General features: G+C 43.7%; 1 protein-coding gene across 3 annotated transcripts in view; it reads left to right on the top strand.

Annotated features, from left to right (window-relative positions):
• PARN (poly(A)-specific ribonuclease) overlaps positions 1-14833 on the top strand; it is a 148212-nt gene extending 133379 nt beyond the window's left edge. For all 3 annotated transcript variants that reach the window (XM_015245958.3, XM_072942655.1, XM_006212074.4), the window contains 2 exons: positions 4986-5179; positions 13809-14833. In XM_015245958.3, coding sequence (XP_015101444.2) covers positions 4986-5179; positions 13809-13861 — 247 coding nt within the window. In that variant the 3' untranslated portion in view covers positions 13862-14833. The remainder of the gene's footprint in view (positions 1-4985; positions 5180-13808) is intronic.
• The last annotated feature ends 1680 nt before the right edge of the window (positions 14834-16513 follow it).

Below are 16513 nucleotides of genomic sequence, written 5' to 3'. Positions count from 1 at the left end.
TTTGCAACTCGACTGCCTTGTGGAAGATAAGGCTAGAAAAGCAGATAGGGACCCAGATGACAGAGGATCCTGGATGCTGTGCCAGGCAGTTAAAATTCAGGTTTGTAGCAGAGAGCTGTAGAAGTCTTTGAGCTGGGACTGTCTGATCAAATCTCCGTTTTGGAAGAAGTTTGGTAACATCGGAAGGAATAGATTTGAAGGGGAAGGGAGCCTGGGAAGAGGAGGATGAGAGAGGGACTAGCCACTTAGGATCTCTCTTAAGAGTCTCGGGACAAGATAGGGAGGGCTCATGGCGGCAGTGTGAGGAAAGGCCTGGAATGGTGGCTGAGAGTAAACCGGGCAGGACTGGAGGGTGTTTGGAGGTGGCCTGTGGGAGGTGCTTGTTATGTTGGTAGAATATTGGTTAAATGAGGGCATGAGCTTCTGAAGGAGCAAGGGCCCGGGCACTGAAGAATGGGAAGGGGCAGATGCTGACTTCGAGGGTGTGAGCCTGAGTGGCTGGAAAGGGATTCGCTTGTATCAAATGAGACATTTTGTTAATGGGTCAAGGCAGCTTCTTCCTTGTGTTAGTAGGTTGGTGATGTATTTCCGAGTCGTATACCAGCACGCACACACCCCAGTCCTAGGTTGTGCCGCAGCAGACAGGCATCAGGAGGCATTCCTCAATGAAATTTTTTTCCTTATTTATTAAACATCATGCTTCCCAAGTACCCTGAATGATTTTATTTTTCACTTTTTATTTGGAAATAATTTTAAACTTTAAAAGCATCACACAAATATTGCAAAGAACCCCTATGTATTCTTTATCCTGATACCTCAGTTGTTAACATTTTGCTGTTTTTCACTTTGTGTGCAAACGCTCTCTCTTCCTCCCTCTACCTTCCTCCCTCTCTGTATATACATGTTCTGTGTTACATTCTCTCTCCCTCCTACCTTCTCTTTTTTTCTCCATACCCCACACCCCAGCACACTTATTTTTTTCTGAACCATCCTAGAGGAAGTTAGATATATCTTGGTCCTTTAATCCCTAAATACTCTAAATAAGGATATTCTCGGGTCTAACTCTAGTCTAGTTTTCAACCTCAGTAGTTTAACACTGATCTAATACTTTAATCTGCTGTTCATATCCCAGTTTTATTATTTGATCCAGTATTATCTTTATAGCTCTTCCCCTGCAGTATAAGATCCAGTCTGTGATAATGTGTTGCAACTAGTTTTCAATGTCTCTTTTATTTTTTTTTTAACATTTGGTTTTCAATGTCTCTTTAGTCTTTTTTATAACAATGACATTTTTGAAGGACACCGGCCCCTTCCCCCACTTTCTTCAGTAAGATATTTTTCACTTGGATTTGTCTGATGTTGCCTAATAATTATATTCAGGTTGTACAGTCTTGATCAGAATACTGTATAAGTGATGCTGTGTCCTTCTCAGGGTATCTGTCTCAGGAGAGACACTTCAAGACCATGCAAATATCCTGCTGTTCATTGAAACATCTCCCTTGATTTAGCATCTGTTGATGGTTTTTGCATCAATCATTCTTCATGTGATGGTTGCCAAAGGATGATTTGCGAACTCCATCTCTCTCTCCGCCTTTACTGTTTCATAGTCAGCATTGAACTGGAATTAAGAGCTCTCCCTCCTCTCTCTGTCTGTCTGTATTACATGTTGATGTAGATTCATTGATTCCTGTTGTTTTCAAAGGCTTAGAATTTATTATTGCCCCTTAATTATTTTGGTGCTCAAATAATTGGCCAGCGGGAGCCCTTTCCACCTGGTTCTCATGTCCCTGTGTCGTGCCCCATCATTTATTCAGCAGTTTCCTACTTTCTGGTATTGCAAGATGTTGCGGGTTCACTTTGTGCTCCTTTATTACCCCAGCGCTGGAATAAGCTGCTTCTTTAAGGAGCCCTGGTTTGACTTTTTTTCTAATGGGAAATGGTGTTGGATATTAAGATCTGGACACTAGATGTGTTCATGGCCACTGTTGGTTTTTTGTTTTGTTTTGTTTTTCCTGTAGGTCCTTTCAATGGGCAGAACTAGGAAATATGTGCATGGATATACACACATATATCCTATGCATATATGCATACACATAAATGTGCACAGATAGAAACATACTTAATTTAGAAATCCCAAGCCCGGGCCCGTATCTCCAGTTCTATTCCATCCCCACAGGGCTCCCCTCAGCCTTCCCCCATACCAGTATTTGCATCTCTGTCTTCCAACTTCATCAGCATATTTACTAATTTCCAGAGCATTATAACATATCCAGGTATTTTCAGAATTACTTCACTCATTCAACTACAGAAGCAAATCTATGAAAGAATTCAAGATTTTTGTTGCAGTTCCCCGGACATTCCACTCAAGATTGGTAATATCAGGTTCATAAATTGCTCTTTTTCACCTTGCTTTTTTCACCATTTTCAGTGGAAATCATCTATATGAGATCTTTGAGATCTTCACTCTTTCTTGTAACTGCTTAGTTATGTTGACTGTATGTAGCATAGTTTATTCATCCAATTTCCTGTGCTTAGAGATTTAGGCAGTTAGCAGTAATGTACCATGATCACAAATAAAGCTACAATGAGTAGTCTTGTACTTGAATATTTTTGCTTTGTTGGAGGTGTATCTTCTGAATTCCTGGAAGTGGGATTGCCAACTCAGAGAGTAAATGGATACGCAGTCTCGTTAAATGCTGCCACATTCCCTTCCAGAAGAGTCGATTTGTACCATTTTTCATTCTCACCAGCAGTGTATGAGTGCCTTTTTTTCCAGTTTTGCCAACAGACTATTTCATCAAGCTTTTGGTTGTTGTTGTCAATCTCGTGGCTGAGAAACGACATCTCAGTGTTGTTTTATTTTGCATCATAAGAGGAGTTGAACATCTTTTCATGTGTTTAAGGGTGTGTGTGTGTGTGTGTGTTAGTATGTAGTAAGCTGTTTATTCATAGCTTTCCCTATTTTTCTATAGGATTTTGGTCTTTTTTCCTTCAACGTTGACTGTCACTTATATATTAGGGACATTAGCCCTTTATCTGTGATATAGGTTACAGATATTTCCTCCTGGTTTGTCATTTGTCTTTTGACTTGCTCATGTTATTTATTACCATGCAAAGGATTTTTATTTTTATGTGATTAAATTTATAAATCTTTCATTGCATATGGATTGTGAGTCATAGTAAAGTCTTTTTCAACACCCAGGTTTTGGAGAAGTTCATCCTTGTTTTCTTCTGGTACTTATATACTTTCATTTTTCACAATTAGATATCTGATCCATTAAGTGTTTAGTCTTTTTTCATGGGCAAGGAATGGGTCTAATTTATCTTTTTCCAGTTGTCCCACTACCATTTTTTAAAAGTCCATACCTGCCCTGTAATTTGGGGTACCACCTTTGTCAGCCAGTAGATTTCTGTATGCAGTTGAAGCTATTTCTGGACTTTGTGTTTCTTTAAAGGAAATCATTTTATTTTATTTTATTTTATTATTTATTTTTATGGAAGTACTGGGGATTGAACTTGGGACCTCATGCATGCTAAGCATGCACTCTACCACTAAACTATACCCTCCCCCCATGGACTTTGTATTTCTTGAAGTACTTTGAATGCTGATGGTTCCAGCAGAGTTTTCATTAAACATTTATGTTTCAGAGGCTGCCAGGTTCCAGGGTTTACAGCACAGAAGAATTTTTAGGCCTCTTACCCTTTTGTGATGCAAGGGTGTCTCCTTATGATCTTCTTACTTACAGTTTCTGAATTTTCCAAATTTTCTGAAACCATCCAAAAATTGTTTTTGTCTTTTTAAAAAGTTGAAATCAGTTTTCAGACAGTAAACTTTAGCATGAGTTTTTAATGAACCCCTCCCCCCCAATACTACCTTTGGTATCCTGCCCTTTCTTCATATCCTCTCAGTAAAAGAGATGTTTCAGAAAGCTGCATAGAACAGATGTGAAAAGAGGACAGTAGCGGGCCAGCCAGCCAGTCTTAAGGTCATCTGCTCTGAGCTCTGTTCTGCTTCCTATGGCTGCTAAGAACTACCACCTTTTTCACATGAGTGAGCAGGTGTAAGGTACAGAGAAGATGTTAGCACGGGAGTAACATTGCAGAACTCGAAAGATTCGGTAACCCGAGTTGGTTGTATGGAATGGGTCGAGGCACCTGCTTCCTAGGCAAGGCTGACACAGGAGCACGCTCCCGTGCTCCCCCCCCCACCCCGCCTCTGTGCCTGAATGGCCTGCCTTAGAGGGAATGACTGGATTCTTTATGCTTCTCATAACTTGGGGACTATAATAAAAAAAAAAGTCTATTTATAAGACACACTCAGAAGAGACAGGACTCACGCTGGCAACATAGTCTCTGTTTTTATCAAGTTCTATTTCAGGGAACATATTTTTCTTAAGGAAAATCAGGACATGGAATCTGATTTAATTCAACGTGTCAAATCCTATAAAGCTTTAAAAACGAAGCCAGCTTTAATTATAAACTTGACAAGTCACCGTTTTGAAATGGAAGAGAATTATATGAAGGTGGGGTGTGCCCTTTAAGTGTATTCAGATGCACGAGCAGCTTGGGAGCCGAGTCGGCTCGGGAGTTCTGTCCTACTGTGGTCCATTAGGAGTCTTGCAGGTAACAGGCTACCTTCTGGTTTAACGTAACCTAGACCACTATTCTTCTCTTCCACTCTTTTGTTATGGTAGCTCTATCACAGTAGAGACCAGGGATTCTCTTAAAAAATTTTTTTTCTTATCAGTGCTCCAAACAGCTTAGATTTGTGTATGTCTGTTTCTTCTGAATAAGCTTGCCGCGGGTGAACTTGAGACCTCAGCTCATAGTAAGGTGTCTAACCAGCACCTCCGGGCAGCAGCTGCCCATGTTGTTTGATTGCTAGTTAAGTGTTCATAGCATTAAGAGTATTAAAATATTTTTATAGGTTTAGTCTTCTGGTTACTCTCAGCACCTCTCATGTTGTCCCACTGTTTGCATTTCAGTCTTACAACGACCAGCACAGGGGGAAAGAGGAATCTGAGTCCCAGTCAAGCAGAACCTGGCCTGGAGGCCAGAGAATCGGGGGAGGTTTCTGACAGTGAGCTTGAGCAGACAGATTCCTGTGCAGAATCCCTCTCAGAGGGACGGAAAAAGGCCAAGAAATTAAAAAGGATGAAGAAGGACCTTTCTCCAACAGGTTTGTATTGGATCTCGCTTAAGTTCTACAGCCATATCCTCTTTTAATGCTCTAGAAACTCTTATTTGGGGGAGGAGCTATTACATGAGGGCTTCAGTTGGTGGCAAAGCGCATGTAGTGTTTAATTTGAGGAATCCCTCAAAAGCCCTGGCTCTAGGTAGAGCGAGGCTTGGTGGGGGCCTCCTTGTTAAAGATGGTTAGTCCATTTTGTTAACTTCTCTCTTCTCCTCCATCGTGTAGAGGTTTTGCTGATGTAAAGTAGCCTCCGTATTTTGAAAGTATACGTGAATGTGCACAGAGGCCTACTCCTGCACGTGTTATTTTCAGTTGCAGAGCTTTCACTGTTTCTAGCAAACCCCGAGGCAGCCCAAACTTTTCCCGTAAAGCAGAATTACATAAGGAGCAAAGGAAACAGGAGATGAACACATGCTGGGAGCCTACTGTGTGCTGGACGCTGTAGTAGGAGCCTTCTCTCTCCTGGAGTTTCATTTCCACAGCAGCCCTGGTGTAGGGAGTCATCCCTGTTTCAGTGATGCAGATGTCTGGGCTCAGAGAGGCAAAGGAACATATGCAGGTGCAGGTCGCTGGTAAAAAGCAGAACCGAAGAGTGAGCAGCACCCCGCGTTCCCTCTGACCCAGACGCGCCATGGAGGCTCCGTGAGCTAATGGCCCAGCCCTTGGTGCACAGATCCTCTGCAGGGCCAGAGTGCCAGGGGAGGAAGGGGCTTGCTCAGGAGATCCAGCCAGAACCTGCTCAGCTTGCAGTCACTGCGACGGTAGATGCAGCCACTGCTGACCAGGTGCTTGCTGGGGACCCAGCACGGCGGCTCTACATGCATGACAGAAATGTTTTCCTTTAAGTCTCTGACGTGGGCCTCGTGGTCCATTTTACAACTAAGAAAACAGAGGTCTGAGGGTTATATGACTTGCCCGGGGTCACGGAGCCCCTAAGTCAGCCTGCAGGACAGCCAGTGCTTTTCACACAGTCATATGTTTTCTTCTTGGGATGAGGGGAACGCCGCCCGAGCCGAAGTCACTCCCCTCCTGTGTCTCACTTGGCGATAGTCGCCCCCATTGGCAGAGCCAACAGCCAAACTGAGGGATGGGAGTGAAGCCTGGAACTTGATTCAGACCCAGGCCAGGAATCCACTGTGTTTCAGTTAATTCCTCTTTTTCACATGTGGCCCAATCTGCCTGCAGGGTGTTTTCTGAATCTCATTGACATTAATGAAATCAAAGAAGCAGCAAAAATGTCACAGATGCCTTTTATACATTATACTGAAGATTAACTTTAACTGAAAACTTAAAACTCTTGTTTGAAGTCCCGACTGTGTATTTTCACTGTCTCCTTGAACCTGCCTGTCTCCCTTCCTCCCCCTAATTGAAGTATTGGAGAACTTTTTAAATCGGTAACAGGCGCAGTCTTCATCTTTGATACCTTGGTCCTGTTGCCACGTTGTACCTGCTTAACAAATGTTAAATATTAAATGTTAGCAGGACTTGGAGCACGCACACCCAGCACGACTGGGATGGGGGCCGGCTTGCCCTCTCTTGTATTGCTTTCCTTCATCCCTCATTCTCTTTTGAATTGTTTTGGTTATCTATTACTTCTCAGGGACAAGATTTTAGATTTTTTTCCCTTCTATTTCAGCATAATCTCAAAGGTATTAAAATTAGAATACCTAACAATAGATTGCATCAATAGATTAGCTTCTTTTATAACTTTCGTCGTTTTAAGCGAAAACTTTCTATGAGTTATTTAGGGTTTTGAATTTATAATACCATCATTAAAATAGGTTTCTTTTCCCTCCCATTGACAATAAAGCTGTCACTTCCACAAGATTTGAGCTAAAAAAAAAAAGCATGATAGATTTTTGTACTTCTTTGTCAGTCCTGCTAAAAAAGAGAGACATATTGATAACTTTTCATTCAATCAGAGAACTGGAGAGAATTGAGCTTTCTTCTGGAGCACCGTTCACTGAGGCCTTCCGACAGTGCAAGGCTGGAAGTTTCGGTCTTGGGCTGGTTTGTTTGAAGCATGCAGCCTTGATAGTGTCAGCAGGATGTGGGTCAGGATGTCAGGTGCTGAACCTGGTGAGCCAGCCAGTCTTGATTGCTGGGTTACTTTAAGGAGTCCTAAAATGAGTGAGTACAAAGTTCAGACCCCACAAAGGGTCTGAATTAAACTCCCAAAGGTTCAGAGTCTACCAGGAGCTGAGAGGGCCTGGTTTGGTTGTTGGCAAGAACTGTGTTAGAGTGTCTGGTGCGGTGTGGCTCCGTCTGTCCTGCAGAGATGGGTTCTAAAGCGTCAAGCCTGAGCTCCCCTCCCGGGGAGAGTATCGTGACAGGTGCTCAGGTGGTTCCCTAGAGTGCATTGAGTGCCCAGCGCACTGTCAGTGAGGGCGTGAGAAATGTAAAAGACTGCCTTCCGCCTGTAGGGAAGTACCTTTTTTCCAAGGGGAAAGTAGCAAAAAGTAGGACCATAGAATATTACGTCCTGTCACAATGCTGGGACAACTGGGCTCAATAAATCCCACACAAAACAGTGTCATTTTTCTTAGTTATACATTTTAATGTCTAAAATACACAAAGAGTTAAGTGCTAAACCCCTTCCCAGATAACAAAATGACTTTAGTTTCAGAAGAAATTGCCATTTATTGAGTTTATATTATATACTGGACGTTGTGCGTGGAATGTCCTCTGTGCTCTAGTCATTGTAAAACCGTGTACAGTGTAGATAGCATTATTTCCAGTTAATAGGGAAGAAACTGAGGCTCAGAGAATCACAAATACGCAGCGTCAAATATAGCTGTTATTGAGGGCAGCAGGAAGGGCTGTCTGATCCAGAGAAGACGCGTTGCGCCACTCTGCAGTATGTGAGGTTTATCCAGACTTTGGAGGAAGCAAAGGATTCTTCATAAAGGTGGGTATTTCTGGCAGCTGTTCTAGATCAGAAACAGCTAACAACCTGGACTTTTCTTGAGATGGAGTCATGTGTTAAAAATGCAAGCAACTGTCCTCTTTTGGAGTTTTTTATGTACCTACTATGTACTTAGTAAATATTTTTTTTCCTAGCTATTCCTCTTTTTGTCCTATTTTCAGGAAGCAAACTATAATGTAAATCTCCTCCTTCTGTATTTATTATGATTAGTGATAGATTGGTAGTGCTAAGTGCTTTTCCTCTGGGGCCTTCACGGTACGTTCTCTGTTGGTACATGAAGGGAAACAGCTCTGGATGCCATTTATGCTGGAATAAGCTATCCTTAGAAATGATCCCCAGACAGTGTTTACTGGATGGGTGTCCACAGCACACTTGCTCTTGCTGAGTAAGCGAACAGTATCCCAGTGGCCTGATGCTGACTGGAATGGCCAGTCTCACAATATGGATGGACTGTCTGATAGCTAGAGGTTCCATCAGCGCCGTGTTAGACAGCGTTCACGGAGCAGTGCCAAGAGACGTGGACCATTCCTGGTGATTTTCTTGTCATGTAACAGGGAAGTTGTTCCAAGTCTCTTTCCCCTCTTACGTTTAAAACACAGCTCTACGTGTTTGCCAAGAACCGTGAATTTTATTGGAATCTTGACTAATCTGCTGAACTTTTCAAGCTTAAACCCTTAGGGTTACAGTATAAAAATGTAGACTTGACTTAGAGCAGCCGTCTCCTTGTGCTATTACAGGTCTCTTTAGAGTCAGAAATTCGAGCTGCAGTTGGGGCTGTCGGTCACCTGAGCGATCAGGCTGGGGAAGTCCAGCAGTCTGCCAAGGAAGTTTTCCATTACTCAGTTAAAATGTGGATTTCAGTGTAATTGCGGCGAATGAGGGGTGTGCTGCCCCACAGGGCGGCGTGCTCCCTGCGTCTGTTTGCCCCCCTGGTCCTCTGGGCAGCCTTCCAGGGCCCCCCAGCCGCCATCCAGGGGAGCCCTGCCTTCTTGGTGTGGAAGCCACCCCTTAACAAAGCCCTTTGAAGCATTTCCTAGTTAAAAACTTCAGTATGGTACCCCAAAGACTCCTTCTTTATACAGAACTCCACTCAGTAGAAAATGATATGACCGCAGATTTCCAGTCTGCTGTGTAGTTTTCCAGGTTCACGGGAGGGAGGAGCTATCTTACGTCTCAGAGTTTCTTGCTTTCAGCTCCAGTCCGGTGAAGGGTGGATATCAGCAGAAGCAGTCACCTTTTGTGTTTGCCTCTGTGTATTCCTTCTTCTGTTTTTGTTAATAAAAACAATGTGCTCATTGAAAATCAGTAAAATGAAGGAAAGCAGAAAGAAGAAAATTAAACCCCACAGTTACTTGATACTCTGTTAACAAGTGTTTTTTCTCTGCCTGTCATTTTTGTACATAGTTGGCATCATACTCTATATGCAATTTACTGTCCTGTTTTCCCTCATTAAAAAAAAAACCTCTTGGTCAAATAATTTTAATTATCAGCATAATATTTTATATTATAATTTTGTTGGATTTTTTAAAAGCAATAATCCTAATATCTTCTGCAGCATCAGCTTTATTAAGATACAATTTAGATACAATATAAGTCATTACTTTTAGGTGTACAACTGATGAGTTTTGAAAAATGTGTACAGTCATATAACCATCACTGTGCTCAAGATATAGAACAATTAGTCCAGAAGATTGCCTCGTGACCCTTTGTAGTTAGTCCCTCCCCATCCCAACGTTCCAGAGCCACTGATCTGCTTTCTGTCACTGTAATTTTGCCTTTTTTGGAATGTCGTTTAAATGGAATCATACAGTAAGTAACCCTTTTTTAAAAAATTGAAGTATAGTTGATTTACAATATTGTATTAGTTTTTGGTGTACAGCGAAGTGATTCAGCCATACATATGTATGTATATATCTATATTCTTTTCTTTCAATTCTTCCCCATTATAGTTTATTACAAGATATTGCATATATTTCCCTGTGCTATACCGTAAATCCTTGTTTATCTATTTTATATATAGTAGAGTGCATCTGTTTGTCGCTAACCGCCAATTTATCCCTCCCCGCTTTCCCCCTTTGGTAACCGTAAGTTTGTTTTCTGTGTCTGTGAGTCAGTTTTTGTAAATAAGTTGATTTGTATCATATTTTAGATTCCATGTATAAGTGATATATGATAATTCTCTTTGACTTCCTTCGCTTAGTATGATAATCTCTGGGCCCATCTATGTTGCTGCAAATGGTATTATTTCATTCTTTTTATGGCTGAGTAGTATTCCATTTGTGTGTGTGTGTGTACGCCACATCTTCTTTGTCCCGTCATCCGTTGGTGGACAGTTAGGTTGCAGTAAGTAACCCCTTGAGTTTTTTATTTATCATAAGGCATTTGATGTTTGTCTGTGTTGTTGGGCCTATGACTGGTTCATTCATTCCTTCTTACTGCTGAGTAGAAATCCATTTCATGGACGTATCACTGTTTATTTCTCCATTTTGCCTGTTGGCATTTGTTACCAGTCTTTAGCAACTAAGAATCTAGCTGGTATAAATACTTGTGTGCAGGTGTTTGTATGAACTAAGTGTTCATTTCTTTGGGATGAATACCAAAGAGTGGAATTACTGGGTCATATGGGAAGTGTACAAGAAACTGGCACCTTGTTCTCCAAAGTGACTGCACCATTTTTCATTCTGGTCAGCAGGGCATGAGGGTTCCAATGTCTCTGCACCTTCCGCAGTATTGGTATTGTCCTTTTAAGCCATTCTTACGGTATGTGGTGGCATCGCATTATGGCTTTGATTTGAATTTCCCTAGTAACTAATGATGTTAGGTATCTTGTTATGTGTTTGTCAGTTAAATCTCTTCTTTGGTGAAATGTCTGTTCAGATCTTCTGACCATTTTTTCATTGGGCTGTTTGTTTTCTCCTTATTGAGTTTTGAGAGTTCTTTATGTATTCAAGATATAAGTCCTTTGGGGTGTTTTACAGATTCTTCCAGTCTGTGCTTTTCTTTTCATTCTCTTAACAGTATCTTTCAGTAGTGGAAGTTTTACATTTTAATGAAATCCAATTTATCAGTTTTTTCCCCTTGAATTTTCCTTTGGTGTCATATCTAAGGAATCTTTGCCTTACTCAAGAGTGCAGAGATTTTCTCCTATGTTTTCTTCTAGAAGTTTTCTAGTTTTAGGTTTTACGTTTATGTGTACAATCCATTTCGAGTTAATCTTTGTGATGCAAGATGTGGTCCATTATAGCAGGAGGCAGATTTCCTTAAGTATCTGTTTAAAAAGAAAAATTGTTCCTCAATAATTCTTTTGTACTCTAGTAACTAAACAGGGCTTTGAAAATGAGTTCCCTGGAAAACTGACCATAGGTCTTTATTCACTAGCTTTAAGAGTGATCCTCCAGTGGTCTGCAGCTCTCCTTTTCTGGAAAGTACTAGAAAGAACAGCCATGACGTCCAGCTCCCCTCTGGTCTGGGTCTCCTATAGATGGTTCGTGGCGTTCTGGTTTCTCTGTGTACATCATTCTTGCTCAGCAGCCATGTATTGTAGGCAGTAAAAACCTAGTATCTCTTTGACTGCAGGCTGTCTGCTTCCCTGGCACCAACCATGTTCACTGTTGGGCCATCTTATCGACAAGGGGAAGGGTCCTAACGTGCATTAAAAACTTGCTCTGGGCCTGGAACTTTGCTGAGTCAAGAAGTCCTCTGTGGCATAAAGTAGCATGGAGTCTGTCATGTAGATGAGTCAGTGAGAGCTGTTCAGAGTCATCCAGCTAGTAAGAAGGCCCGGCCAGACTGGCCTCACTCCACAGCTTTCCCTTGCTCCATTATTCCTCCCTGGCTCCTCAGTCCCCTCCTGTGCGTTTGGCGGCACGTCACCAGAGCACTCCCACCCAGCTGGCGGCAGGCGCTCTGAGAAGTATGCCAGTGCAGTTGCTCTTGGCTGCTTAGCTTTCTTCCTCTCGACTAATTTTAATTTACTTCATTTCCCCCCATTTGACGTTGTGACTTTTACCTTTAGAATGGCTGGTTGGCTGCCATCATATTCTTTGTGAATTGTCAAAATGCCCTTATTGCTGTTTATTTTCCTCCCTACGATTAGGAATGGTGTGAGTGTGTGAGGGAGAAGGAGGTCGGCTGGTTAGATCTCATCTAGGGCCACCTGCAGTATTTAGTCGTTCCAGGGAGGGGAGTGTTTGTGTTGTGTTTTTCAATCATCTCCATTCCTTTCCTAACCGGGTCGGGGCGGTCTTTGTCACATGGACTGCCCCCTGCCCCCCTTCACCTCTAGCAGCCGTCTTGGTTGGGAGCCCCCCAGACCCGCACGTTCAGCACAGCGGGGACTCGGGCAGAACACTTCGGGTGCTCCCTCCTGCTCTTCTCTTCCCATCTCTCTGGACTTTATCCCAATAAATGAGCACAACTGGGAGTTCTCACTTTAGCAGAAGCCGCCGTGTTATTTCATTTGGACCTGGTTACCTTCAGGCATTCCTGACAGTAGCCACTCTGAACTGAGCGAGTTCCCTTCTGTTTTTGAAAGTTACTGTCCATTTTAGGCACCATCACAGACCTCTCCCCTTTCGAAATCTTGGAGTGTTAGCAGCTGAGCTTGGCTTTGCCTGTGTCCCTGCCAACCCTTTTTTACAGATGAAACAATGCATGATACCACGGACACAGTGGCACCTTGTCTACCTTGCTTTCTTGTTTTTTTTAAATTTATTTTTAATGCCATTTTTGGGGGGAGGGAGGGAGATTAGGTTTGTTTGTTTGGTTGGTTTTAATGGAGGTACTGGGGATTAAACCCAGGACCTCATGCATGCTAAGCACACACTACTGCTGAGCTGTACCTTCCCCCACCCCTGCCACACTTTCGCTCTTCCCTGACTCAATTCCCACTCAGTCGGCTCTAGACAGGTGTGGTCCAGGCTCTGACCTGGGGATGCTGCTGCTGCCATAGCAGAAACTGGCATGAATGGAGCAGGGCTTCTAACTTTGGAGTGAAACTGTTGGTAACGGAAGAGACTCCTTCAGTCCAAGAACACTGTAGCCCATGTTGCTGAAATTGGAGAAGGTTCTAAGCTGCTTTTGCCCCTTTCAGGATCTCTGAACCCCCACTGGCCAGCATCCCTCCACTTTCCAGCCACCAGCGCCTGAGATTTCTCATCCTGGTGCCGGTCACACGGCACACAGAAACCCAGTCTCCTGGGACTGTAGCAGGGATCTTGATGCGGTGGAAGGATCCAGACCCCACCTCAGCCACTCACTAGCTGTCTTGCATCTGTAAAATGGGGGTATTTGTACCACTGAATTGGGCTACATGAAGATTCAGTGAACTAAGCACCCAGCATGCTGGCTAGCAAAGAACTCAGCGTGTGTGCTCCCCGAGAGAGTGTAAGCTTCCACATTTTAACTCCTCTAAAAATCAACAGAGGCTCCCGAGCAGGGAGTCACTTCCTCACTCCTGCCTGTGATGTTTCTGCAGTGTGGCCGTCTTGCTGGGCACCGCTCTCCATAGACAAGACCTGTCCGTGGACTTCCTCCAGCTGTGGCTGTCCCACCGCCTGGCCCCAGCCCCGGCCTTGATCGAAGCTGTCTGTGCAGCTGGCACCAGGCACGCTGCTCTCTGCTGGTCCTTCTGCTCTCCTCTCGGGGCTGTCCTCTCCTTGTTCATCTTGTTTTGTCCTTTCCCACCAGGAAGCATCTCGGACAGCTCGGCCAAGCTCTTTGAAGTCCCTGACACGTGGTAACCAAGACCCAAGTGGAACAAATCGCTGGTGCTGTTGCTGAGAAAGAAAGAACCAGCCGGCACGTTTGGAAGCCATACTGTGTTTAGTTTAACAAACTGTGCTCTGGGAGGGGTTGAAACCAAGTGTGTCTCCTGCAGAGTCCCAGGTTTTTTTTTCACGGCTGTGTTTCTTTTCTTCCTTTTTTAAAGTCAACTCTCCACTGGCACTCAGCATGGTTGTAGGCTGTCATAAATGTGTATGTGATTAACCTGTTAATTATTTGTTGCTCGTGTGAAGCCCTTCCTGTCATGAATTAGTGTCTAAGAAGCCACCTGATGGGGAAGGTCGGCCATGAAATACACATGAAGAGCCGACCCTCTCGAGTGCTGTGATCATGAATTTGGGATTGAACTCTTTCCTGCTTCGTCCACCTTCCCACGCTCAGGTCTGGAGCAGCCCCAGCACATGGGTACCATCTCCTGGTAGGGAATTCAGTTGTGTCTGCCTGCTTCCCACTACAGCTGCCTAAAAACATGAAGCTCTCCAGCTTGTTTTTCCAGCAGGAAAATGTCTACCGCTGTCAACATATGCCTTGGCCTTTGGGGCATATTTATTTAGAGGGGTGTTTTTTTCCCCTAAGATGTAAGTTTCTTGTATGAGTGAAAAGTTAATTTCTGTTACTCCATGTAGTGCTGCGTTCACGTTTCAGTGTCTTAGCCTGGTGTCTTCTCTGTTTGTATGAGTGGGTCTGGGGGTGAGCTGGCGAGTGTGAGTACTTGTGTGTGTGTGTGTGTGATACTATGACAAATCTACAACATGTACCAGCCCTTTCTCTGTTGAAACAGATCACAACAGCAACAGAATTCCGTGGATCTGCTTCAGTAGATCTGCTTCATTATCGATCATTGTTAGATATTTAACATTTTTGTATCATGGAAATAAAAATGAAAAATGTATTTCCAAAAGACGAAAATTAAAGAAATTTTCATAGGATTCTGGTCTTTTCCTTTTTTTTTTTTTAAATAAGTGAATGATGTACTTGATCTCTGTATACACATATTTCTTTCTAAAGATCACCCCTAAAAAGCTCTGGTAAGTCACTAAGCCTGGTGCTTATGGATTTTATTTTTCTTTCCTTTTCTTTCCTTTTCTTCTAACCCCTAATACCTGCCTTAATGAGTCAGATGCCTGGTGCTGGCGTGGAGCCCATGAGAAATGGTATAGGAGGGGTTGCATCTTTTTCGTGGTGGGAAGGATCTGAGCTCTTAACTCTGATCAGAATCCAAGGTGTTGTGGGAATTCAGGCTTGTGAGACACTTTTCCCAGTTAAGAGCCTCTTAACATTTCCCCTTCCCCCCCTCCACCCCTGATCTTCTGCAGGAGTTTGATAGCCCCAGTTACAGACCCAGACTTGGCAGGAAGGCGCTTCCACCCCTCCTCAGCTCTGTCACTGGGCACAACCCAGTGGGAAAGTGTAGAGGGAGGGTGTGATAGAGGGTGAAGACAGACAAAGGAGTATGTACAGGCAGGAGCTTGAAAGGAGCTGCTGGACTCTGCTGAGTCATTAAAACCTACAGGTAGAAAACAGGTGGCACCTGACACTTCTTTTAACAGAAAGAACAGGAGGGAAGACCAATGCAAGACTCTGATTGGTGGACATATGAAAAGTACTTCTGGCCTAATGAGCAAGCCTGGCGTGGAAACCCATAGCGTGGAGTGGCCAAACAGCCCCCACCCAGGGCAGAGCCTCAGGGAGAGAGATCAGGGTCTGTTGCTCTGAGGTAATGAAATTCTTCAGTGCCCCTGAAGCCCAGTTCTCCCTGCTGTAAACCTCCCGAAAAGGTTAATAGACACACAGGTTGCATCCCTGTCACCTCTGGTCCAGAGAGGAGCTTGAGAGCAGACGGCTTTCTAGAAAGGGCCCCAGAGCTTCATGGAATGTACTTGCATCCTAACTCCAGCTGTGTGTTCCTGGGTACATTGTTTATCCTCTCTGAGCCTCAGTTTCCTCAACCATAAAATCGGGATAATAAACCTCTCACTGGATGGTTGTGAGGATCGAATGAAGCCATGTAAAACGCCCAGCACACACTAGTGCACAGTAAGTCATAGTGATGTTTGAAAATGATGCTTTTGATCTGAAACTCTAATTGGAGCTGACATAGCTGTGGTCACGGGGAGTCTGGCTTAGCATTAAATGCCCAGCTGATCCCTGGGTTATGCCCAGAACCCTAATTTCCCAACTGTAGCAAATGACTTAGAACAGGCGAACTGGGGCCCTCGTCCCCCACACAAACACAGGCTTTCTCGACGTCTCTTCTGGGCCCGAAACCTCTGGATGCTGCTCTGGCTTTTGGGACCTGAGGCCCACGGGCACATTATGATGATGGGGCTGTAGTTCTGGGGTTTCTTACATACTGGAGCCAAACTGGAGGCAAGCATAGAAGTGGGGACCTTGGTGTTTCCCTTCAAGCAGTTTTGTAGTTCTTCGACTTTAGAGCTGGGGAGGATATTGAGTACTGCAGCTCTGTCCTTTTTTTCTAGCTTTGTATTTGTCCAGGTCCCTCCCTCCCCAAAATTTTATTATAAACATTTTCAGACATACAAAGAAGTTGAAAGAATTGTTCAGTGAATGCCCATTTCCTCACCACCTAGATCGTACAGTGACCATTT

The sequence above is a fragment of the Vicugna pacos genome, chromosome 18 (genome assembly GCF_048564905.1).
Source record: "Vicugna pacos chromosome 18, VicPac4, whole genome shotgun sequence".
In the NCBI taxonomy this organism is placed as follows: Eukaryota; Metazoa; Chordata; class Mammalia; order Artiodactyla; family Camelidae; genus Vicugna; species Vicugna pacos.
This window is presented reverse-complemented; position numbering and strand designations above follow the sequence as displayed.